We start from the raw sequence: 27,291 nt of genomic DNA, 5'->3' as shown, positions 1-27,291 counted from the left end.
TTACCCTAAGTAGTCCAGAATGTCCTTTAACTCCATGTATTTCTGCTCCAGCCCCCAAAATGTTTGGATTACAGGTATTAACCACCACACCTACTTGGTAATCTCTTTTGCTTCACTCAACTCCACCAGAGAACTGAAAATAAACATAGAAATCTTAATTCTACCATAGTCACGGTTTTGACATTATGCTGTGTGTGACTATCAAGAACTTATGAAGGGCACTGTAGAATTCTACCTGAAAAATACTGTTGATTTCTAATGACAGAAACACCTGCTTATACCAATTATTTTCCATTATTTTTAAGTCAGTCCTTTATCTTTTTTTTAATTATTATTATTTTCTTTATTTACATTTCAAATGCTATCCGGAAAGTTCCCTATACCCCCCCGCCCCTGCTCCCCTACCCACCCACTCCCACTACTTGGCCCAGGCCTTCCCTTGTGCTGGGTCATATAAAGTTTGCAAGACCAAGGGGCCTCTCTTCCTAGTGATGGCCGATTAGGCCATCTTCTGCTACATATGCAGCTAGAGACACAAGCTCAGGGGGTACTGGTTAGTTCATATTGTTGTTCCACCTACAGGGTTGCAGCCCCCTTCAGGTCCTTGGGTACTTTCTCTAGCTCCTCCATTGGGGGCCCTGTGTTCCATCCAATAGCTGACTGTGAGCATCCACTTCTGTGTTTGCCAGGCACTGGCATAGCCTCACAAGAGTCCGCAATATCAGGGTCCCTTCAGCAGAATCTTGCTGGCATGAGCATTAGTATCTAGGTTTGGTGGCTGATGATGGGATGGATTCCTGGATGGGGTAGTCTCTGGATAGTCCGTCCTTTCATCTTAGCTCTAAATTTTGTCTCTGTACCTATATCCTTTCATGAGTATTTTGTTCCTTATTCTAAGGAGGAATGAAGTATCCACACAATATATGTTCACTGAATTGTGATAGAACTTTTAGAACTTTCTAAAACACCTAAGTATTTACTAATTTATTAAAAGCCTAAATAAATTAGGAAAATAAGTTGGTCACTAAGACTTAGGAAGATGTGGGCAAGTGTCTGGTTTCTACTTCCAAATGACAGTAAGCACTGGGAAATTAGCAAAGTAGAGAGTGAGCCCTTTCAGTTAGCTTCCTCTGTAAAATGGCAGCTGTAATCCCCTCCCTTGGAAGACCAGGTGCCCTAATACCAATTGCTGTCAAAGTGCTCTGTTCTGCTTTCTTATACTTTTCCTTTTTTTTTTTTTTTTTCTGATTCTACTTGCATTTTATTTAAATGGAAATACCCCCAATACAAAAAAAAGAGACCAGAATTTATCTTATAGAAAAGAATCAAAACAAACAAACAAACAAACAAACAAAAACACCTTTTCACCCACGCTTTTTTCTCAATGGTCTTCCATGGCCTCACAATTTATTTCTGTTGCCAGCCACTTGCTTGGCAAAGAGCTGCTGGTGTAAGCTGTTGTTCTTTCAAGTGCTTATTATAGGAACCACATGGGCCAGCACATTGATCAGTCAAATAATAAATTACATACTTAGGCCACTAGCACCATACTCGGTGCACTTTAAAAATTGATTATGGGAAGAGATTTATTTTTACTGTGTTGTGCAAGCAATTAATGTGATCTACTTTCCCGTTTCATGGTTTTAAGACTCTTCCATACCTAATACAATGTTTTTAGCTGACTTTCGCTTGAGACTGAGTACATCTTCGGTGACCCAAATTTGTTCATTGCCTGATTTTTTTGTTTGTTTGTTTGTTTGTTTTTTAATGATTTCAAATTCTTATCAATTTACTAAATTATTTAGAAAATATTCCATGTGCCTCTTAAATTATTTTTGGCTTTTTACTTCACACTGACTTTAAACTCTTACATGTTGTGAGTGTGTGTGTGTGTGTGTGTGTGTGTGTGTGTGTGTGTGTGTGTGTGTGTGTTTTAACCAGCTCTGGGTTTATCTTCACTTTGGGAAACGCCTGACTTTTTGTTGGTATTGGCTAGCTCTTTCTTCATTCACTTATATTAGCACTGCCACTCAATCATGCAAGATTTATGGTCAACTTAGTTTCTTGGAAATATATTGTGATGCTTTAAAAATAGTTCAGGATTTCCCAACAGGGACGATAATGGGCAGTTTCTGAATAATTTAAATAAAGTCAGTTCTGAAGTTTTCTTCCTTTCTTTTTTGTTCCTGAGTGATAATGTTCTGATGGACATTCTGAGGTTCCCCCCCACACTTTCATTAGAATTTTGAATGTGCTCATGGAAAATCGCTGCCTGCTAATTTGCTACTCATCTGAACATTGCTCTGAACTAAAACTTCATCTTGAGTTCTGAGGGAGTTTTAATCTTAGAAAGTCATTTATCAAGCCTAAAAGATGGATACCAACATCTGTCTGATTCAGGTTTCTACAAATTCTTCATGAATAGAATTGGGGATCATTATTATCAAGCCTAACTTCGCTTGCTAGTGAATTTTGCCTTTAACAACATACCCATCTAAGTGATTCTTGTTATCTTAGTATGTTTCTCTGTATTTATTTTTTAAATATGTTATACTTGCCTATCAAAATTATATTTATTTTTCTTGTCTGGTAATATTTTTATCCTGGGTTAAATCAAGATTTAAACATTAAAATTGGGACTTTAAAGAGCATTCATGAAGAGTTAATTTTTAAATGTATCAATAAGTTCAAGGGAAGAAAAGATAACTCACAGAGAACTCTAGAATACATGAACAGAGGGGAGAGTTATTAGTAGGATATAAACACAGCTATATGCCAAGCGCCGAACAAACAGTGAACTTTTGTGAAAGATATAGCTAGTTCATGTCAACACCATGGGGCCAAAAAAAGGGGGGGAGGGCAGGCGTGGTGGCGCACGCCTTTAATCCCAGCACTCAGGAGGCAGACAGATTTCTGAGTTCAAGGATAGCCTGGTCTACAAAGTGAGTTCCAGGACAGCCAGGGCAATACAGAGAAACCCTGTCTCAAAACAAACAAATAAACAAACAAAAAACAAAAACAAACAAAAAACAAAAAAGAAAGAAAAAAAGACAAATTTTGGAAATCAGCAACCTAACATCATTTTCTTCCCCCTCCCTCTAGTTTCTTTCTTACAACCACCACTACCTATGAAGCAAAAGGATCTAGTGGTGCACACAGGGTTAATCTCTGAAGCATGTTGTGCCCATTATCAGCAGAAAGGATGGAAAGACAGCCTGGAAGGACAGACTGATGACATAAAGCAAAATTACATTAGGATTACATCTCAATTACTTCTTTAAAGTTGCTGCTGAAGAACAACTTATGACACTAATCAACTGATTTTTCCCAAAGCTTGGCTCCAAAGAAATAGTCAATATCACCATCGTTTGCCATGCATTCCATACCATTTTAACTTCTTAAATCTGTTTGGAAATATTCTTGCATTAAGATACAATACCTGATCAAGAAGCCTTGCACAAAACTCACAGGATGAAATGTCATATATACATTCCCAAGTTCCAAGAATAAGCAGAATTTTAAAAAGTAATAGCAATGAGCATGATGTGGTAGCACATGCCAATGATCCAAGCACTCATACCAATACCACAGGAAGATCACCAAATTCAGGGCCAGACTGGATTATATATCAAGGCTCTGCCCCCAAAGTAAGTAGGAGAAAAGGAGATGAGAGGGGATGGAAGTGGAGGAGAGGAAGGGAAAGGAGAGAATATAACATTAATAAAATCAGATGCAGTCAAAATTTGAATATGAATATGATCAAAATACATTATATCACATTATCAAAGACTTAATACAAAAACAAACAAACAAACAAAAACCCAGCAGTTAACAGAATTTCTTGCCAAGTCAGGCATGGCGGTGCCTTTAAACCCAGCACTCAGGAGCAAAGGTAGGCAGATCTCTAAATTTATAACCAGCATTTCCAATCCAGTCAGGGAGATACAGAAACTCTGTCTCAATCAATCAATCAGTGAAATTAAAAACAAACAAACAAACAAAAGCTTGTTATATGAAATTCTGGAACAAGACCTCCCTGTGTCTTCCTAATAATGTCATTAGATGACCAAATTCTATCAGCTTCCTTGTTTTATTAACACAGATACTATAGTATTGTGTGTATTCTTTGTTTCTAACATTTTACAATGACAGTAAGAGAAGGGGGTGTGGGAAATGAATCCCTTTCTTCTGAACACTTTAGTCTCCCTCTTTGTTTTCATAGTTTCTATTACAGTATCATCAGTGTGTTCATTCAAACAATTTTTTTCACTTCTTTACCATTTGAGCTATAATAAAAGTCTCCAATGACATCAAAATTGCTTACCTGGGAGCCTAAAATCTCCAACAAGGAACTTCTTTTTATAGAGTTTCATTTCCAGAAAGTTCGTAAATGAGTTACATTAGGTAAAGAAACACATATTGACACGCTCACTAATCAGCCTTAGGGGCATCAAGCAAAAGAAGCCATTCGGGCTTTGATGAACATCATTGTTTAGGATAGTCAAATGCTTGACTTTTAAATGATGCAGTTTACTCTAAACTTTATATTCACCTATTTCTTGTTATGAATAAACAGCAGAGGTACACAGAAATTACTTTTAAAAATACTCTTCCCAATAGCTGAGATGTAGTCGCTTATCTTAACACAAGGCCTTCTATGCCTTTTGAAGTCAGCAAGTCAGTCTTGGATGAACGCACAGACTGGTAAATCTGTAGAAAGGCAAAGACTCAAAATATGTTGAGAAATACTACCACAATCTAAAAAAGCAACTAGGAAGCTATAAGATTGCAGGATAGGAAATTTGATTTGTAAACAATCAGAAGTTCACAGGAGCAATATGCATATTACAAGCACCTTATCTCTTATCTCTCATACTATCAGTCCTGTCTATTTGTTAATGATTTGCTAGCAAGAACACACACAATTATTCTTTGATGTTTCTCTTTTGATATAATCATACATACAAAGGTGGTATTATAATCTTTTTATAGATGTTGGATAATTCAATTCACTCCATGAATTCGACTGTAATAGAGTTTCCATTTATAAATAAGGAAAAACTTCTAGAGCTCTTCAGTAATTTATCCCAAGATTAAACAACAACAAGTGTCAGACCCAGAAGTCTACACCTGGAGAACGGGCACAGAGGATTTAGTTTGCCACCTACACTAGAGATGCACACTGTCACTCAGAAAAACATATCACATTATACTCAGCCTAATACCTCTATATCATCTCCACAGTCTATGAGCAACTGGACCATAGCAGTTACTCTCCTGTCAATTTAAAAAATAGCAGGCTGTGTAAAATATCCAGAAATATGTTAGACATGAAACAGCACTAAATGTGGACCCCTTCTTTTGCTACCTTTGTCAAATATATCCCAAGCAAGAGAAAGCATTGAAAATAAATCCCAGTCATGAGTCATCTGCTGCAGGCACATGCTGCCTCACACATCCTTAGGGAACAGAGAACATCTGTAGCAGCCACATGCCCCAAGGCCTGGTGTCAAAGCCCGAGGGGAATAGGGTGCTCCCCAACAAGGTTGGTCATGCAGAACACCCATACTAGAAATAGATTCTGTAATCCTGATTTCCTCAAATGTGTTTATGTTCCTGCTACTAGTCTGCAACAACAGTGTGGGCATAAAAAGAAAATGTAAATTCTAACTTAACATGCCTAAGCGAAATAGCGAAATAGGATATTTTAGTCATTTATCTGAAAGCATGAGAAGGCCAAGGTACAAAATAAAATAATTATTAAAACTTCAATTTCACTTCTTTCTCATTTTATTAAAATTTGTTTCTAACATACTTAAGGGCCTTAATAATAATCTAAATGCGGTCCTTACTCATCACTTGGGATTTACAGATAAGGCCTGAGTTTGTTTGTAATGAGTTTGTAATTTTTAAAATTGTCATTTTGTTGTACGAAGTCATGAAGAATGTCCCAAATACATAGACTGGAACAGAACTGTGAGGAAAATATGAAGCTCTGAATGATTTAGGTCATGCCCTGTTTTTATGCAAGCACAGTATGCTTGAACCTATCCTAGTGCCAGTTCCATGTTTCTGATCATGTTTGTACAACTTCCAATTTGTAAGACAGTACTTATTACACTGTAAGTATCTAAAACAGAAGTCCTGGCTAAATTTGTCAAATGTATAGTTATTCATTCTAAATTATTATTATTTTATAACTTTGGTCAATTTGAAAGCAGAAAAGAGCAAAAAAAAATGAAAGAAAAAGAAAATGAAAGAAAGAAAGAAAGAAAGAAAGAAAGAAAGAAAGAAAGAAAGAAAGAAAGAAAGAAAGAAAGAAAGAAAGAAAGAAAGAAAAGGAAAGGAAAGGAAAGGAAAGGAAAGAAAAGAAAAGAAAAGAAAAGAAAAGAAAAGAAAAGAAAAGAAAAAACAAAACCCCAAAATAAAAAAAACAATAATTCCTAAACAACAATTCCTTTCAAATAGCACAGAACCTCATGGACAGTTTGCCACACATCCAACCATATCAGTTAGCAGTCATATAAACACAATGAATACATTGTCCCTGGGTCTACATTACGTTCTGTCCTTAATATCCTGCACACATAACATGATGTGCGCGTTTGCTTATATTCTCGGTCAGATCAGTGTTGGTGCCACATGTCTGAACAAATGACAACGTGGCAGGATGAGCCTGGTGCAGGTATTTGAAGGGTAGCCAGAGAAATCTTCTTTCTTGAAAGCATTTTACCTAAATAAGCAAATATTTATTTCAGTAGAAAAATAAAAGTTTACAATTTTTTTTAAAAGCCATCACAAACATACCCTAAATTTTCTAACCATAAATGTAGGCTTGGTCTTTCCAAAGAATGAATATAACATTGAACATCAGTTCCAGTTTGCACTTACATTTGTCTACTCTACTGATTCAGTGTATCAAACCTCCAAGTGAGTGAAGTCAGAGAACCCGGTAATGCTAACAGTTCATCTTTAAAGATATTCTTAACCAATAATAAGACAAAATGTATGTTTTATTTTAATTTCAAACATCAAGTCATTCATCTGCAATTGATCATTAATAGAAACAGAGTATTTTCAATATTCAATTTTGCAAGCTGATCATCAAAGAGAACATCTTAACATCTGAACATAAATCTCACTGGAAATGTTTTAATGGCTAGGAGTGTTCAACAAATCAATTTTAAAAATTGTGAATTCTCATATACTCTATATCAAAAATGAGGGGGAAATGACTCCTGATCAACGACAGTGAAAAATATTTCTTTACATATAGTTCATGAAATGTCTACATTTATGGCTAGAAAATTTGAGATGTTTGTGGTGACTTTTTAAAAAATTATATGCTTTTATTTTTCTACTGAAGTAAATATGTTGCTATTTAACTAAAAATGTTTTTGAAAAAGCACATTCATCTGGCCATCCCTCAAATACTTAAATCAGGTTCATCCTGCCTAACTGTCACATACATAGCTCATGAACTTTTTCTGATATATGACACTATTGGATTCTTGAATTAGTGCTTTTATATGTTAAAATGTGATCTCTGTTATGAGGTACAAATTGGATTTAGGATTAGAAACACTATATTATATTTTACTTAGCAAATACATTAAAACAAGCTTGTGAGAAAGTAATGGATGATATATACATGATCTAATGTGACAGTTTGATTTAATCAGATCACTGAGATCTTAGACAAGAAACATTACCAAGCACAATATATCAAACGGGTGCACAGCATTTAGCATCTTCCATCCTTTCCTGGACCAGTGTTTTGTTATCTAAAATTGTACCTCTTCCATAAACACCTAAGTGACCTATTATATTTATTTCCTTTCCTGTTCTATGTGAGAAAGACAACATTAAACAATTTAATAACTTCCAATGATATTGAGAACAGCTAGAGTTTAACTACAAATTCATCTAAAACAGAACTTGAAGGCTAGGGATGTAGTTTAAGCAGAGAGCCATTGCCCAATATTCGTGAGGCACAGAGACAGAGACACGGAATTTCATAAAGAAGGGGAGGGGAAGGGGTTAGAGGAGTGGAATGAAGGAGAGAGAGAGAGAGAGAGAGAGAGAGAGAGAGAGAGAGAGAGAGAGAGAGGAGATGTTGCATTGTACAAAGAAGAAGGTTTCCTAGTTTAAAATGAATCTAAGCCTGTAAACTTCTAAATAATACTAATAGATCTTAAACATCTACCATAGACAGGTATTTGCTACATATTTGGTACAGTAATCTCTCCCTAGAGTACTAGGAAGAAATACAGAAGAAAGAATGAACCAGTGACTCCTGCTAGGGAAAGAAGAAACATTTACTCACCCCAGATAGGATACCAGTGACAGACCAGCGAAAACATTCAACCTGAGTCTAGATTAACAAGCTAGTGAGTTTACTGGTTACATAAAAAATATGAGTGAGGAGTTACCTATAGAGATGTGGTTATTCAAAGACAGCTGCATCATTGAAAAGACCACCTGAGCATGGATGACACCTCATGACCCCCACAGGAGCAAAACTCAGTCATTCTCCCCAGTATTTACTACTAGCAGATCCTTGGGAATGGGAGCCTTATGAATCTTGTAAATTTTAGGAACTTTATTAAGCTGTGAACTTTATTTCCTGAGTTTTATAAGCCTTCCTTATACTTCCAGATTTTATACATTCAATTTCAAGGGATATCTACAGGATATGTTAGAGCTCAAACTTAAGATTCTACGACTTAATTGAATAGTTCTCTAGGGAAACTTTTTCATGAAAAGAGAATGTCACATGGCATGCATTCAGAAAATGATGGCCATATTTGTGGTGGTAATATACGGAAGGATACTAGCAACAGCTTGTTTGTTCCCAGAAATCCCCAAGGCACGCCTTCTGACTTCCAAGAAACAAAGGCTGGGATAGGGAAGAATGTGGGAGGGGTGACTGGGAGGGAGCAGTGAGAGGGGCATAAAGTGAACAAGTAAAATAAAATAAAATGAAATAAAATAAAATAAAATAAAATAAAATAAAAAACAGGAAAAGCGATGGAAGCAGCCATTTCTACTTGGAAACTGTACACAGTATTGCCAACCCTCCTACCCCTTATGCCTCAGGACCTCCAGTTGTGCACATAATACACATTGTAGTATTATCTATCAGCTTCTGCCAGGTGATGCCTGATAAACTGAGGATGTAAGAGTCTTTTATTTCATGAGGAAGTAACTGCACAGGCAGCCACAATAGAGATCAGAGACGTGACGAGGGTTTGAAGAAATGTCCAAGTCTGTCAATTGCTTGTTGTATAAGCAAGAAGACCTCAATTCAGAATCCGATTCACTGCATACCCTTCCCCTTTCTGTCCCAGGCTGGTGTGGTAGTGTACAGCTATAATCCTAGCACTAACGATGCAGAGACACGAAATTTGAGTCTTCCTGGCCAGCTAGTATTGTTAAATGAAATCAAACAATTCCATATTCAATGAGAAACTGTGTCTCAAAACACAAAGCAGTGATCAATTGAGGAAAAACTCCTAACATTGCCCTCTGGCCTCCAGTTACATAGGATCACACACACATACTTGCATATATGTGTGTATACAGCCTCAGCAACATGTATAAGACACGCATGTACACATAATTTTTAAATGTAATGAAAACTAAGTATAAAAAATTTAAAACACTGGTTATCATTCATATTTATTAAACAATGCCACTATGAAGGCTTCTTTTTAATAAAAAGAACTTTAAAAATTGTAAAAAAAAAAAAAAGCCACAAGATTCGGATAAATGGTAGTCCTACATGCATACAGAGATACAATGTCAAGAGTAGTACAACCTTGTTATTTTGTGTATTTAAAATCATTTAAATCAGACATAATTACATACAAATTATTTGTGCTGATACACGAGACATTTACTATTACCACATAGCAGAACATGAATGTCATACCCAAATTGATATAAATTAGAAAAATTTGCCATTTAAAAAAATTGATAAGCAATGGATAGATAGTATTTGTTGTGGGAAATATCTAGAGCTAGATATTGAAGCCTGCTAACTCGCCAGCCCTGCTAGGCCACATGGCTTCCACCAGGCCATCTTTTGTATGTCGCCCCACCACAGTTCCTCTCCCTTTCACACAATCCCTCATGCACCCCTGGTTAACCAACTCAACACCTAATTACCCAGCAGAATCAAGACTCTTATGCATAATTAGCCAATCAGATTTATGTATCAATAATAACACAATTTACAAGATGCCAATACAATAATTTCAGAGCCAAATGGTAAAGATAAAGCTTTAACACAATTATTCTAACCTTTTCATAACACCACATCAGCCTCCATTCTGGTTCTCGCTCTCTTCAGACTTCTCTCTGTGTCTTCTCAACTCCTCGCTCCGCCTCCCTTCTTCTGTCCAATCACAAGCCTCCCACTGCCCTAATGTGATTGGACAAGGAAAATCCTGCAACAAATATTTATCTAGAAAAGTCTGAAAGGACAGTTACAGTTCCTTGTTGCTCCATTAAGGACTCAAGTCATCTAAATTTATGATTACAATCATTTAATTATGATGGAGAGTTAATACATTTATCATATTAGGGATTTTTTTTCTTAAACATAAGATGTGACTTTTAAAGTGTGTTTTTATTTATAATGCATCTGGATAAAGCATTTTTATTAACTCACATGGGTTCCTCCTGTTCGTTTGCAGCATGTTCCTTTAGAGTTAGCAAAGTGGTTGGGAAATAAAAAATGACTACTGCTCTACTGATAGCTGCATACCTCCCACACCAGTCAAGTTAGACCAAATCCATCAGACCAAACAGGCTGTATGTGCTCACTTGAACTGACTGCTTCATTTATTTTTGTTGTTATGATATTGGGGAAGAGTTATTTAATGGTCTTTCTAAATGTACCCCTGTCTCTTCAATCAAATATATAGCTCCTATATCTCTGAACTTATATTTTCCTTGTGGCACCACTAATAGCTACAGCAGCCCATGTCTAAGTTCTCTGTACAATGAAGTACTTCTTCATAAGGTACTCTCATGCTCAGAACAACTTGTCACATCCTTACACTCATAGACTAAATTCCCAAAACATCAAGGAAAGGTCTCCCACTGTACTCATCCATCTTTTCCACCTTAGTGGAAATACCTTAGTGGAATACCTAAAGTGTATTCTAGTGTGCAGTTAGACAGTTTAGAGTTAATAAACATGATAACCTCTTACCCATGCTTCTATAAGCAACCTTAATTAAACTCACAGGGTCACCAAAAATAACTACAAAGATATGAAAGTAAAAAAGAGGAGGTGACTGTGACCAAAAGACATTACGTACTTGTAGTAGAATGTCAAAGAAGTCACATGTCCTTTACTGCACTAATCTTCCAAAGCCATCAATTGCCCTGCTCAGTTCACTCTGTGGATTCACACTACCAGCCAAAGTCATTTCAATGCACCCCAGCTTAATCTGCTTCAGCCAGACTGGCCACTTTCCTGACTTCTCCAGGTTGAGGCTATAATATTCCATACAGGCTGCTGAACCAAAATAACACAGCTATGTACTTATATGATAGGAGCCTCTCCCTCACTGTTAGAGCTAGCAGTTTGGGGTTGCAAATGGTTATCCTTTACTACATACCTTGATATTCTCCTGTGCCAGGGGCATCCCTTTGCTCTCTCGCTCCTAGCAAGGAAGAAGTCTGGTGGATTAAAATCCCACCTACAGTCTTATTTTACTCCTTGAAAGAACTTTGGCCGAATCGAGTCACATGGTGGTTCAGCACGTAGAGTCTACAGAGGTAGAGTGGAGTCCACAGCAGAGTCTCTGTATTCATTGCTGACCTCTCCCTGAATTTTCTTCAGACTTTTTATACTTCACAGGTTTCCTTATTTCTGTACTGAGGTGTGTTTTCCTCAGCAAGGCTTTTCGCAGTAAATTAAAAGCAGTAGCTTGCCTCTACCCATCGTCATCATAGTGTCCATTTGCTTTGCTTTGATATGGCATGCTTCTCATTCTGCAGCTTCAGAAGCCAGAACACAGGAAAGCTCAATAATGTGTCAGGTTCAGAACCCAGAAAGCTGGTTTTCTTGGACTTCCAATTCTAACTTCTTAAAGCTACAGGCTTTTGTTCCACTGTCGTCACAAATGTCCCTCTATCCTGCTCACGAGTACCTTCCTGCGGACAACTTTATGCAAACTATCTCAAAAGCGGGGTGGGGGGAGGGAGAAAAGGGATCAGTTATCAACTCAAAATATGATTGGCACCATCATGCGATCTATGGGTAAAAGTTATTAATGTGTCATGTCAAGGAATGTTATCTGACAGTTTGGGATGACGTACTGCTCTATAGAGATCTTCTGTAGATGCTGTGTTGATTTCTGGAGTGGACCATAAGTAGGAATTAAGAGTCTATTAATATGTACATGGACAAATGAAGTCACATAAACTCTCCAATCAGTAATTTTCTAGTTCTCCAATATTTCATTACATGACCCTTTCCTTGAGTCCCAATGTGGCCAATGGTGTATTAAGAGACAGGCCAAATGGATTGGGAGTATCTAAAATGTCTTGAATATAAAATCAAAATAGTTCTTCTAATGCAAGCTATATGAGGACTGTCTATTGGGTTTTTGTTCAACCCTATTCTCCGCTTTAAAAATTCCACTGGAAGTGGTAATCAATTATGTTTTCTCAGTTCATTAAAAATATTGGTGATTTTCACAGTTCTCCTTATTAATATATAAAAGCTTACACTTTTTTACCTTGGAGGCCAGGAGAGAGTAGTGAAAGACTAAAGAGAAAAAGAAAGAAAAAGAAAGAAAGAAAGAAAGAAAGAAAGAAAGAAAGAAAGAAAGAAAGAAAGAAAGAAAGAAAGAAAATGAGTATTACATAGAGAAAGCCAAGTACCAATTTGACTTGTTTTCCCATTTCTTTTGCATAGGTCTACTGTCAGTCGTTAGTGACCAGGAACTTTCAACTTATATGAGATCAACATTCCCTTTGATTTTGTAACATGTCTTTCTATTCAAAGTGAAGAGCACTGCCTCTAAGATGAGGATTTTTCTCTCTGGAGATTGCTACTTTTTATTTTTATTATAAGGCCATCCTTCAATATTTTTTTAATCTTCAAAGGCCTTCCAGTCTACTAGAGAGAATGGAATGAAAGCTCCCAAGTATTTGCTGAATTGGTCAGTTCAGAAGAGAATAATCTCTATTTGATGCCCTCAAAATAAATTAAACATTGTGGTTCTATCACTAAGAATGATAGAAGGTAAAAGAAAATTGTTTACAGAGTCTGAGGGCTTACCTTTCTGCATTAGGCAGGGTTCTCTAGAGAAACAAAACTAATAGAATGAACACACACACAAAATTTATTGGGTACCTTATGGACTGTGGTCCAGCTAATTCACCAATGGCTATCAGTTAAAAGTGCAAGAATCCAGTAGTTCTTCAATCCATAAGCCTGGATGTCTAAGCTGGTCTTTAGTATACACCATAATCCCAAAGAAGGAGTTTGTAATGCCAATAAAGTAATGGATTTGCAAGAGAAGACAGACAAAAAGCAAGAGCTTCCTTCTTTCATGTCCTTTATACAGACTACCACCAGAAGGGGTAGCCTAGATTAAAGATGGATTCCTACTTCAAATTATTTAGGAAAATCCCTCATAGATCTATTCAGGCCCTTGGGTTCTAGTTACCTTCAGCTGTAGCCAAATTGAAAACTAAGAATAGCCATCATACTTGCTCTCTGAAGACACCGAACCAATGTGCAAATGTAATAGCACATGTTATTGAATTTTACTTCAGGTTAAATATTTTTCTAAGTGTTTTGTGTGTGAACAGGAGCTGTAGAACACTACGAAGCTTACGCTGGGGCAGCAATGCTACTTATTTCGTTTGTCATCATGCCATGAACTTGACTCACTGGAGACAACTGACTGCTATTTGGATGATAATTTAACAGGTTCATCCTTTGATGCATCATTTACAGCCATTGGGCCTCTGTTGACTTTCTGTTGTAGAACTACAGAACTAAAGATACAACTTCTGACCTGCATTAACGCATCATCAGTGTGCCTTGACTGATCTACCTGGTTCCCGATATGCTGGTTTCTATTTGCTCCTCTCGGGGTATAAAATTTGGGGGCAGAACAGTGTACACCTGGTGGTTTGTTGGCCTTCTGTGGGATTAGCAGATATTCAGAGTTGAAACTGCCTCTCCCAGACAGGTGAATGGGCCCTTGAGAGGATGCATTTGACTTTCTCCATTTAGCTGCCTTTTCCTGCAATTTCTTGGAATAGTGATTCAGATGGTACTTATCATCATGGGATTGCCCTCCTGCCTTTTACTCTGAAGTCCTCTCCTAGTTCTGGGATGTGCTTAGTCCGTTGCATGAATACAGGAAAATGGCCCCTGCCCAGGCCACTGTCAAGTTCCAGCTACTCTGCCATGGCATGCAGAATTAGGGCTCCATGACCACAACCTACCTACTGTGCATTTCAGTATCTTCCAAACACAAATCCTCGATCTCAATTTTGAGAAGTATACTTTATTAGGGAGTACCTTTAAATTTTCTTGGACCCTTAAAAGTTTATATTTTATACAGGACATTACATACAAGTTCTTGAGATGGGATAAAGGGAAGCCCCAAGTCAGCTCTCCCCAAAGAACTCTCTTCCACATTCCCTTTATTCCAATCTCCATCCCACGCCCATGTTGCTTTATGTGTGTGGAATAAGTTTGATGGCTTTGTAAATCTGCAGGATTAGAGATAGATTGGTCTCATCATAGTTTTTGATGTACTGGATAGATTTTCCCAACTAAATAGAAACTAGATAACTGTGCTTTCTCCATTGTGTCCTATAGGTATGTCTATTGGACATTTTCTTCATTTCCAATTGATGGAACGAGCACAGGCCTCTATGCAGGGTGTGACCCCTAGAAAGGATGTCCTTGTTGCATAAGGGTATATCTAAAAATGAGTCTGGAAGCAAGGCAGTAAACAGCATTCCTCTAGAGTCTGCTTTATTCAGTTCCTGTTCCATGTTCTTGCTTGAATTTGTTCCCTGACTTCCCTCAGGGATGGACTGTGACACGAAAGAGTAAGCTAAATAAAATCCTTCCTTCCCAAGTTGCTTTTTGGTTCCAGGAATAGAAATACAATGAGAATGGCTTGGTCTATTCTATTATCATATTAATATATGATATATAAATAATTCTATCCTAATACCTTGCTATGTGGGTTTTAACTCATTTGATTCCAAGAGCAGGTTTAGACAATAAAAATAATTTACAGGATACAGATACATAAAGTGTGAGCTGGGCTGCACCACTAGTTTTAGCAAGACAGTTACTCTGTAAATAAAGAGTGGAAAAAGGACTCAGAGGCAGACATTCCAGTTGAGGACCTAGTGCTCTTCAACAATAGGGGTTATCATGTTTTCACAGGTACCGTATGCAGAGTAAATCATCATGGATCAAAGCAAAGCTAAGAAAATGTCTTGAGATAGAATTAGATCTTTCTTGAACTTAGGTAATAAAATAACTTAATGTAAACAAAGTTTGGATAGACTTCCTTGAAAATAGTTCAATGCGCCTTGCAAAAGTATAGAAATATACCATAATGTTTCTAACAAAAATTATACTTTAAATTCTTCTCTAGCTACTGCCCTGTGCTAGGACTGTGACCACTTCATCGATTTAATAAAACTGTTAAAAAGAATCTTCTATTGTCAGGTGTAATTTCCTGTACTTCCATTCACACTTGAATGTATCCAGGCAGTTGCATGGACATAATTCTATGAAAGTGTTTCTAAAGTGGTGCGTGTTTACTGGGGTCTCATTCTGCCTATCAGAAAAAGCTTGCAGAGCTCTCCTTTAGGGGTACTGTTGGCTGTGAAGTCCTGATGCCTCACAATGTTGGTTTTTCTCCCACTTCACTGTGTGTGCCTCCACGAATTTTATAGGGTCTAGTCCGTCTGTCCTTTGACTATGATGTGCCTCTGAGATAAACTACAAACTTTCTCTACCCTAACTACCCGTATCCATCCTTGAAATGCAATATTTTCCCTAATGACTTCCAGATTAATAACTGACTTAGACCAATATCTAAACTGAACCGAACTGCAACTCCTGGTGTTTACATTCTCAACTTCTCCATGTCGATATCCAGCAGGCTCTTTTACAGTCACCATATTCACAACCCTATGAATATACACAAGCTTCAAAACTAGTTCCTCTCTTTCTCTATCCCAGTTTAAGAAATAGCATGGCATTCTTCTTGTTCAACACGCTTCAGGCTTCATCTCAGCACCTTTAACCCACATCACTGTAGTATAAACTATTAGACTCACTTGCCAGTCCTACTATGGCATTTCCCTAAAGTGCCTTCTTTCCTTCTATCCTGGTGTTTTCAACAAGCTTTTGTTTGCATACACATGAGAGCAAAAGTTTTAAACCAGATGATAGCAATTTTGCATGAAATTCCCAGCACTTTCTAAGCAAGAGGGAAGTTCCAGGTCACACATAGTTTGTGGTTTTTCATTTCCCTTGACCTACCCTCCACTCTGTAGCCACCATACTCTGGTAGAGTCACTCTGACCTCCATGTTGTTCCTCATGTACACAGGATGCCCTGTGAGTACACATCACAGACATGAAATGCTCTCAAAATGTTAACTCATGGCCTTTCATTTTACAGTACAGCTGAGTGAAAGCCACTGATTTATGAATAAAGAAACAATTGTTTTACTATTCAAATCACCATGCTTTTCTTGACTAATAACAAGAATTTAAATTCTTTAATTTCTGAAAATTTTATTAAAATTACACTGCTCTTCATAAATGGCCTTTTTTCACTTTGGAAAGGTTTTTCACTCAGGAAACAAAATATGGAAATGAACCCATCTAATATTACTGCAACATAATCACATGCATGCCTGGATAAATAATGAACAATGTTATTGTAAATATTCTGCTTCTTAACAAACACTATTAATTTCATTTGAATACATAATGCATTTTAACAGGGTTTAAGTTTTTCCTTGACTTAATGCTGTTAAAACAACATTGAGTATGTCTTTTTTTTTTTCCTTCAATTTTAAAATAACATTGCATGGATTATTCTTCTGTTCCTTTTGCTTCTACCATTTTATTTAGGAAAAAAATAAACAGGAGCAGTAACTCAACAGTCCTTGATTGTCGTAGAATTATGCAAGCTAAAATACCTTCCATATATGTGCCTCTCCTAATTTCCTGTGTTTTCCTTTCGCTCTGTGGCTTCCAGAGGCTACAAAAGATTGATGGATATATCCACACACACACACCCAAAAAAACCCTAAAAGAGAAAAAGGTGTAAATGTGAGTCTTCAATTGACTGTCAAAAGGATATATTGCTTAATGGAAGCATGTAGGAAGAAATAGTAGTAAACAATAAATCTCAGATTACTTATACGTATGCAATGAGGTGTGGAGCTGATATACATGCATAGAACTGTTTTCCTGAAGCATGATAATTATATTCTTTTCAGTACTCGACTGTAAATTTTAAGTATTTGTATGGAAGGGCATGGTTTCCTTTTATTAGCCAATGCGAAACGACTCTGTTCTGTTGCAAGCCTATTAGATCTCTATCCTTGCATCTTTCATTGATTGATTTCTCAAAGATCTGTTTTATATTTTGTTTCACAATCAGAAGTATACCTCAAATGTTGAAATATTTGAAACTGCTGAATAACAAATCTGTGAATTCAGAATTACATTCTAAATGATGCAGGAAATGTCATTTTAAGTGGCAAAATAAATATGTGTTTTGATTCATTAAGAAAGTACATAATGGCTATTTCTCACATCTCTTCAGACTCTGTTTTACCACTGTGCATTGTGATGCCTGGCCCGAAGCACTTCTATATTTAGTTCTAATGGAGTGCTCTTAAATTGCTTATTTTGTGTTTACTAAAGTTGGCCTGTTTGTTACCATGGAAACTTCGACAAGTGCTCTAGCTAACTGTTTTATTAGATGAATTGAAGATACAGCTGAAGCCTGGAGGTGCAGCAAATCATTCTTGAAGCATTTTTTTAAAGCATCTGTAAACTGTGGGCTACCATTATATAAAATTTGACATTATATTAAGGTCTATTCTATTTCAAATTTAGGAGGCTACTTGTATTTGGAAATCTAAATTGTAATTAAGACATTGGTATCTCTAAAGGACAAGAAGTACTGCTCTAAAGTAACTCAGCTCTGTAGAAGCTAGAAGCTGTTGGAACAACTTAACAAATCATAAGGTGTAGTTCAGTCTCTTGCCCCCAAACCCTTCATCCTCCATCTATAGCAGCAGCAGCAGCAATAGCTTCGTTTCTCAGCTCTGGTAGCATGAACAATGATGCAGGAAGGAAAGGGCTTTATTCACTGCTTCTTTTGCTTGCAACGGATACTATAACATGAGCAGCATCTCTTCACTGCTTATAGAAGTCTGTTTCATATAGACACAGATTTAATGCAAATATGTAGGACATGGCTGGTCGTGTTTCTAGAATCTTAAAAATATTTTCATATATTAGCTATTAAAGTTATTGGTAAAAGTTAATGAATTTTGATATTGTTCTACAATGTAGCAGTAACTGGATTGCACTGTGTACTCTTTACGTGTATATATAAAGTATATATTTGCATAAAAGTTAAATTATTTTATCGAATGTCAGAGATTATTTCAACCAAATTTTTATAGAAATACATTTCAATTTTATTTTTACTGGTAGTTCACACAGAAGGTATATTTTTAATCTGATGTTTCTTTTTCCTCTCCTTAGGTTCCACTTTTATTTGTAACACACACATAATCCCAGTAAAGAACCAAGAGGGTGTGGCTATGATGTTCATCATTAATTTTGAGTATGTAACAGATGAAGACAATGCTGCCACTCCAGAGAGAGTCAACCCGATATTACCAGTCAAAACTGTAAACCGTAAGTAAAAGGTCACATGTCCATAAAGTCGTGGCATTCTACTACTTCTGTAATCATTTGCATGTCAGTTCTTAAAATGTATTCACATAGGAAATATAAACAGTTTATACTGGAAAAACATAGCTAGTGTTATTATTCTTTGATACTTTACAAAATTAATCATCCTCTTTGAACATCATATGACTTGCATATAGCATCATGTAGTTTACCAATGCCTTCAAAAAAAAAAAATCAATTGGAGGAGAGACCCTTGGTCCTGTGAAGGTCAATGCCCCAGTGTAGGAAAATGTGAGGGCAGGGAAATGGGAGTTGGTGGGTAGGTGAGGGAACACCCTCATAGAAGAGGGGAGGGGCATGGGATAAGGGGTGTCTGGAGGGGAAATAGGGAAAGGGAATAACATTCGAAATATAAATAAAATATCCAAAAAAAGAAAAAAGGACAGGGTCATATTGTATAGCTCTGGATGGCCTCTTAACTGAGTATGTAAACCAGGTTGGCCTTGAACTCACTGCATCTTCTTCCATAGCACAGAGATTAAAGGTGCGCGCCACCATGCCGCCTATTTTACCAATACTTTACTGAAAACACTTAAGTTGTTTTCAAGCATTAGATATTAGAAATAATACTTCATATGAGGTTTTCAAAGGATTTGTATTGCTTGATAAACTACCAGCTTTTACATTTAACAATATTATCTCAGCTTAAAATAATGGACAAATAAGCCTATAAAAGATGCTTTAAAAATATACTTCAAAGAAATAACTTTATCCTGGTAGAGCAAGGTAGTTCACACAGTTAGAGGATATTCTGTTTGTTTTGTTTAATAGTTTTCCAACTCAGTCTCATGTACTTTAATTCATGACATAATGAATCTTTTTCGCTTTGGTTGTGGCATTTTAAAATAAATTTTAATATTTGTCTTAGTTTTATCACTTCATAGTGTTTGATGTTTGCCTTTTGATACTCTTTGGGAAGTTATACTTCCTTTTCATTCGATTACAACTCTGCTGAGAATGCATGTTTATTGACAGAATTGATTGTTCTCTATTGTGCTGACATAGTCTATGTTGATCTATTCCACTTTATTAAGTTGATGCTTGGTGGTCTCCCAGTCCACACACATCTCTTTTTATATTTGCTAACATTTTTACATTCCTAATTGTTGTTTTTTAAAGTAGTTTATTAGATGCCACATATCTGCAATCACATAGTTTGTTGAATTGATAGATTTGGTCGTGATCCTTAATTTTTTCTCATCATGGATGCCTTACATCAAGCAAGAAGACAATTATCTCAAAGGTCCTTTCCTGCCCTTCCAGCCATATAATTTTAGTTAATAATATATTTCTTTGAAATTGTCAGTGTTCCTAAATATCTTCAGTAGTCAGCTACTAGACTTATTAGTTTTGATTATATCATTAGACTCCTATAGTTTGACAAGCCATTCAAACTTAGTCATATTTTTTCTCTTCCTGCCCAATGCTCTTTCTTTTTTGGTGTTAGTGTCTAGTTTGTTAGTTATGGGACATTTTTAAATTTCTTATTTTTGTTTTCATCTTAAATTTCCTTTTTTTTTCCTTTTCCTATACATTTTCCTTTTATCTTTTTTATTGGTTATTTTATTTATTTACATTTCAAATGTTTGCTCCTTTTCCTGTTCTCCTCCTCCCCCACCCCATCCCTCCTTCCGGTTACCTCTATGAGGGTGCCCCCCCACTCTTCCCTCACTGCTCTAGCATCTTCCTACACTGGGGCATCAAACCTTCAAAGAATCCAGGGCCTCCTCTCCCACTGATGCCAGATACAGCAATCCTCTGCTACATATGTAGCTGGAGTCACAGATCCTCAATGTATATATACTCTTTTGTTGGTGGTTTAGTCCCTAGGAGCTCTTGGCAGGGTGGCGGGGAGGGCAGGTCTCCTTAGTTGATTTGGTTGTTCTTCCTATGGGGTTACAATCCCCTTCTGTTCCTTCATTTCTTCCTCTAACTCTTCCATTGGGGTCTCTGGGCTCAGTCTGATGGTTGGCTGTGAGTATCTGCATCTGTATTGATCAGATACTGGCAGAGTCTCAGGGGACAGCTATACAAGACTCCTGTCAACAAGAGCTTCTTGGCATCAGCAATAGTGTTGGGGTTCAGTGTCTGCAGATGGAATGAATCCCTAGATGTGGTAGTCTCTGGATGACATTTCCTTCGGTCTCTGCTCCATTTTTTTTATTTCTAGTAAATTTTTGTCTTGTTTTTTGTTTTTTAATTTCATTTCATCTTTTTTTTTTTACACCCCAGATTTTATCCCCCTCCCAGTCTTCCCTCTGACAGTTCAACATCCTATATTTCCTCCCCTCTTCATCTCCACAGGATGTCCCCAACCCCTCACCCCCACCACACCAGAGCTCTACACTCCCTGTAGCCTACAGTCTCTTGAGGGTTAGGTGTATCATCTCTGACTGAACCCAGACCCAGAAGTCCTCTTCTGTATATGTGTTGAGGGGTGGGGCTCATATCAGCTGGTATATGCTGCCTGGTTTGTGGTCCAGTGTCTAAGAGATCTCTGTGGGGGATAGTCCAGTTTAATTGAGACTGCTGGTCCTCCTACAGGGTTGCCCTCCTCCTCAGCTTCTTCCAGTTTTTCCCTAATTCAACCACAGGGGCCAACAGCTTCTGTACAATCAATAGTCACACAATCTTCTTCAGTTTCCCCATAACTTACTAAATAAGACTTATTCTTGCAAAGTGTTTTCAGATCACAGTTTTATTTAACATGGTAGTAGTTTGAATGATAAATGTTCCCCAAAGCCTTGGGCATTTAAATATTAAGTCACCAGTTGGTAGTCTGAGTAAGTTAATTTGGGTAAGTTTAGGCATATGGCCATACTGGAGTAAATATGTCTTGAGTGATAAGCTTTGAGAGTTTAAAGACTCAGATAATTTCTAGTTCACTTTTCTCTTGTATTTGTGGTTCAATATTTGATCTTGTTGCTCCAGCTGCCATGCCAGTTTCCTTCCCCCTATGATCAACCTTTATCCCTCTAGTAGTATGAACCTGAATAATCCTTTCCTCCCATAAGTTGTCTTGGCCATGGTATTTTCTCATAGAAATGGATGAGTGACAAATAAAGACACTGTTCTTCTGCAGCACCAATGCTAGAAGGACAGCATTGGTAGATAGCTCCAAGTTGGCTATTGCCCTGCATTTGGCTTGTCCTATGCCCAGTCGTCCATTCATTCTTTTCTTCCTTTAAATGTTGCTGACAAGGAGTCAGTGCCAACCTCCTTGACCACACGAGTGGTTTGGGATCTACAGTCTTATATAAATAGCCATCTGGCCATCTCACGCACTTCCTATTTCTTCTCTTGTATGGGCACTCTTCCGCAAGGGGCCTCTTCAGAGTGCAGTTCACCATTCTTGGACGCACACCTCCACTTTCCCCACATAGACTCTGTGTGGTTCTGTTCTCTGTGTTGCCCTGTGCCCTTCTTAGCAAATTCTGCTGCTCTTTTCCTAGTTGATCATTTCTAGGTGTACATGAACATTGAAGTCTGAAGCGATCACATTAACAATTTTGTGCCCATGCTTTATGGGTACATTGATTTAACCTCTCCCTTATTGATTTCTATGGTTGAAAGATATTAATATGAAAATTGGATTTTATATATCTTATATTGTCTAAGAGATGCTGGAAGACATCAAAAATGTTAATAATAGTGATTTAAAAATCCTATACTCTTTATGTGCATTAAATAAAAATATGTATAAAATAAAACCATTCTTCAAAAAGCCAGTGCTGACAGTCATGCTCAACCCTAGAAGGGGGCTATGGATAAGTATAAAGGCCACAGGTTAATATTAGTAACTTTTTCTGTGACTTTCTACCTTAGTTTTAAGATCAGGTCTCCCCCTGGACCTGGGCCTTACTGGCTATTATCAAGCTCCAAGAAATCTTGATTCTGCCTCCACAGTGTTGAGATTGCAATCCTCTCTCTCTCTCTCTCTCTCTCTCTCTCTCTCTCTCTCTCTCTCTCTCTCCCTCACTGTGTGTGTTTGTGTGTGTGTGTGATCATCTCTGTATGTATGCGCACATGTGTATATACAATGTGGGGGTCCTGAAGTTGACATCATGTGTCTTCCCCAATCATTTTTTTATTTACCGAACTGAGGTCTCTCAATGAACTTCGAATTTAGCAGTTCTTGCTTGACTAAGCAGCTCGCTGGCCCTAGCGATCTGTCTCTGTCTTGAGTGCTGCAGTGGCTACCATGTCCACCTGTTTCTCACACAGCTTCTGGGGGTCAGAATTCAGGACTCCAATCTTACACAAGACTTTATCCATAAGCTGTTTCCCTAGCTCTTACATCTAGATTTTTCACATGGGTTCTGGGGGTAGATTAAAGCCACTCATTCATGTGTGTGGGGTATGTGTGTGTGTGTGTGTGTGTGTGTGTGTGTGTGTGTGTGTGTGTGTTTGTAGTTCACAGAAAGAACAATCACCCTAAGCCCACTATCAATTTCCTGACATTATAATTCAGCACTGTAATCTACAAAGTTCAAGCTTGACAATCACAAAGTGGATTTTTTTTTAATTTCATACACACATATATGTGTGAACAAACACATACACACACAAAGATGCATGCACATATATACACACGTCACTACCACCACCATAACCTAAAAACAAACAAAGCATAATGCTTTATGGCATGGTTTGCTTCATATGGGGTTTTATTCGTTGTTATCCTGGCTGTGTGAAGCCTGTGGTCTGTGAGTTACAGCATGTTTCCCCCTGTAAGTAAAACCCAAGCCTAATACTAAATCAAACAATTAAATATTTATCATAGTATCAAATTACTTCTTTGCCAAGTATAAATAGCAATATAAATTTAATTTTCTCTTAAAGCAAAGAAGGAACAAATATATTAATGTAATATAATACCAATATCCTGAAATTTTACCCTGAAAAATGCAAATTTGAAAATTTTTCTGGAAAAAAAAATCAGTAATTCATCAAGTTTCCAAAATATATATATTGAAACAAATTAATCTACAATAAAAGATCTAATCCTAAAATTATGCCTTTAAGGAGATAATCTACTTCAACTTATATTCTCTACTTATCCCATTCAGTCACTGGTGAATGGTCTGTGAGAGTAAACTTCAGTGATACTCACCACTACCTACCATGGATAGCTGTATGTGTGAATATCCATGAACATTAGGTTGCCTACATAAAGAATGAATACATACTTTATACTTCATTTTTCCAATGGAATAGTGTCTGGTATAGCCTTTCATCTGAATGGAAGTAAAAAAATAGAGGACACACCCACACCATAGCAGAGGGTAGGATTTAAGGAAATAAAAAGATAATCCATTCATTTAAAACTGAAATACAAATGTTGAATTGACACCATGGTTTCTTTTTTCTTTTTGGTTATTTTATTTATTTATATTTCAAATGTCCCCCTTCCAGGTTTCTGCTCCCTAACCCCCCTGGCCCATTCCCCCTCCCCTGACTCTATAAGGGTACTTCCTCACCCATCCACCCACTCCTGCCTCACGACCCTAGCATCCCCCTACACTGGGGCATGGAGCCTCCATAAGAGGCCTCCCCTTCCATTGATGCCAGATAAGGCAATCCTCTCCTACATATACACCTGGAGCCATAGGTCTTTCCATGTATACTCTTTGGTTGGTGGTTTAGTCCCTGTGAGCTCTGGGAGTTCCAGTTAGTTGATACTGTTGTTCTTCCAACGGGGTTGCAAACCCCTTCAGCTCCTTAGTTCCTTCCCCTAACTCTTCCATTGGTATCCCCATAATCAGTCTGATGGCTGGCTGCAAGCATCCGCATCTGTGATTGGTCAGGTGCTGATAGAGCCTCTCAGAGGACAGATGTACCAGGCTCCTGTCCACAAGAGCTTCTTGCCATCAGCAAGCAAGATTTGGTGTCTGTGGATAGGATGGATCCCTAGGTTGGGCAGTCTCTGGGTGGCCTTTCCTTCAGACTCTGCTCCACTCTTTGTCCCTGAATTTCCTTTAGACAGGAAAAAAAAATCTGGGTTAAAATTTTTGAAATGGGTGTGTGGCTCCATCCTTTAACCGGAAGCCGTGCCTATCAACTGAATATGGTCTCTACTATCTTCCCATTGTTGGGTATTTTGGCTAATGTATCCCCATTAGGTCCCGGGAGCCTCCCGCCTCCCGCATCCCTGACAACTGTGACCTTCTAGACACCTTGGTTTCTTAAATAGAATTCTACTTAACAGCTCCCAGAATTCAAACATGGTCTATGGCATTTTTTATTCAGTTAGCATGTCATGGGAAAGTTCTGGCAAGGCCAGTAGAGATTCTGTTTTTTATTTTGTGAATATGTGTGGTTCCCCTCTGGTATCACTGTCATCCACACAGGAAATCACTGGAGAGTGTGAAAGATATGCAGATATAGTTGTTTCTATGGCTTCTCAAAGTCTTACTATTTACAGCCAGGGCACTGATTTCATTCACACCCTCTGTCATTTTGTCCTTCATTTCCCTTAACGTTGTGTCAGACTTTGAAGAATTGGTTGTTAAATCAAGCAGAAAAGTTCAAAAGACCAAAATTTTGCTTGATAACATTGCATAATATGTCTCATCTCTGACAAACCCTAATGATTTATTCCTTTGAGAGTAAAATTTTACTGTCAGTACAAAATAATGGCTTTGGCTCTTTCAAACATTTTTTAATAGAGAGACAGAAAAAAGGGAGCCATGGAAGAAGTGGGGAAGATCTGGAGGAAGGAAATGAAGAAGGAAAGAAGGAAAAAAGGAAGGGTAAAAGATGAGATTTGGATACTTTTCTGCCTGATTTAACAAGCAGATCTCTTTGGAAAAACACGTGTTTTACGGGGAGCCCACTAGAGATGTCTACTCAAGCACAGTTTATAGACAAATAAAACTCTTCATTCCAGCGAGGTGGGACTTAAGTGTAGCCTGAGCATTTAGGGCAAGGGTCTTTAAGGTAAAAACCACATTCTGGTATATTCCTCTGCATCTGCTGGAGGAAGTTTTGTGCAAGCAAACAGTTTAACAGAAGCTAAGATAAACACCTGGAAGAGAACATTTATACCAGTAGACAGTTTAATAGAAGCCAAGATAATTTAGCTAGGCATCTTGACTTTGGGTTCCTAGAATAGAATTGGATAATTTTATTTGGAACTTTCCATCAAGAAGCTCAAATTCTAGTTAAAGACCTCAACAAGAAGCTGAGATGGTAGAATAAATAGTGAGATTGTTAATTTGAAGCCTACAATCCAATTACCAACATGTGGGTCAATGAAACTAGCTAAAAATTCTAGTTTCACTGAAATATATGTTAAGTACACTAAAATACATTTATGTCATATTTTTCTCTTGTCAGTGCTTAATTTCTTATGGAAATATGGTGAATATAATTTTGAGATAAAGAATGAAAGAGGAAAAAAGAAAAGGAGAAAATTGTCCCTTTACTGTTTATTAAAGACACATGTTTCTGTAAATTATTTGTCTTCTTAAAAGTGCAGATTTTATTAAATTGAGACTATTAAGGGAAAGGAAAAATGTTATCTGTACAATAGAAAAAGAGATGTTATAAAAAGGGAGACTTCTTAGGGACTAGAATAATAAGAATTCTCAGAAAAAAATACTAACTTTAGATTATGGAGCCCCAACATATGAAAAGTAATCATATCTCCAAAATAAGTAAATTTTCACAATATTATCTGTGAAGGATACAGTATCAGACACAAATAGAAGATTCATGCCCCTCTAGTGAAACATGTGGATAAGAAAATTCTTTTATTTGTGAGTATGCCTATCAAATTAGCAAATATTGTACAGTGGATCCATTTAACAAATAAATACCAATAAAATACAAAGTTAATTTTTTCTTTTAGGTATCATATGTAAAATAGTCTTAAAAATTGAAATGATAGAGTTTGTTAAAACTTTCCTCAGAACATTCAGGAATCTAAAATTGAACAAAACTCTTTTTTTTAAAAAATCATATCTTTTTTTATTATTATTATTTTCTTTATTTACATTTCAAATGCTATCCCGAAAGTTTCCTATACCCCTCCCCCCACCTCTGCTCCCCTACCCACCCACTCCCACTACTTGGCCCAGGCCTTGCCCTGTGCTGGGTCATATAAAGTTTACAAGACCAAGGGGCCTCTCTTCCCAGTGATGGCTGATTAGGCCATCTTCTGCTACATATGCAGCTAGAGACACAAGCTCAGGGGGTACTGGTTAGTTCATATTGTTGTTCCACCTACAGGGTTGCAGCCCCCTTCAGGTCCTTGGGTACTTTCTCTAG

At 37.3% G+C, this 27,291-nt stretch overlaps 1 protein-coding gene across 6 annotated transcripts in view; it reads left to right on the top strand.

The window, feature by feature from the left end:
• The window catches only part of Kcnh7 (potassium voltage-gated channel subfamily H member 7), a 452,259-nt gene that overhangs the window by 273,705 nt on the left and 151,263 nt on the right, over nucleotides 1-27,291 (top strand). For all 6 annotated transcript variants that reach the window (XM_021193570.2, XM_029536503.1, XM_021193568.2 and 3 more), the window contains exon 3: nucleotides 18,808-18,963. In XM_021193570.2, the coding sequence (XP_021049229.2) occupies nucleotides 18,808-18,963 (156 nt within the window). The remainder of the gene's footprint in view (nucleotides 1-18,807; nucleotides 18,964-27,291) is intronic.

The sequence above is a fragment of the Mus pahari genome, chromosome 3 (genome assembly GCF_900095145.1).
Source record: "Mus pahari chromosome 3, PAHARI_EIJ_v1.1, whole genome shotgun sequence".
NCBI lineage: Eukaryota > Metazoa > Chordata > Mammalia > Rodentia > Muridae > Mus > Mus pahari.
This window is presented reverse-complemented; position numbering and strand designations above follow the sequence as displayed.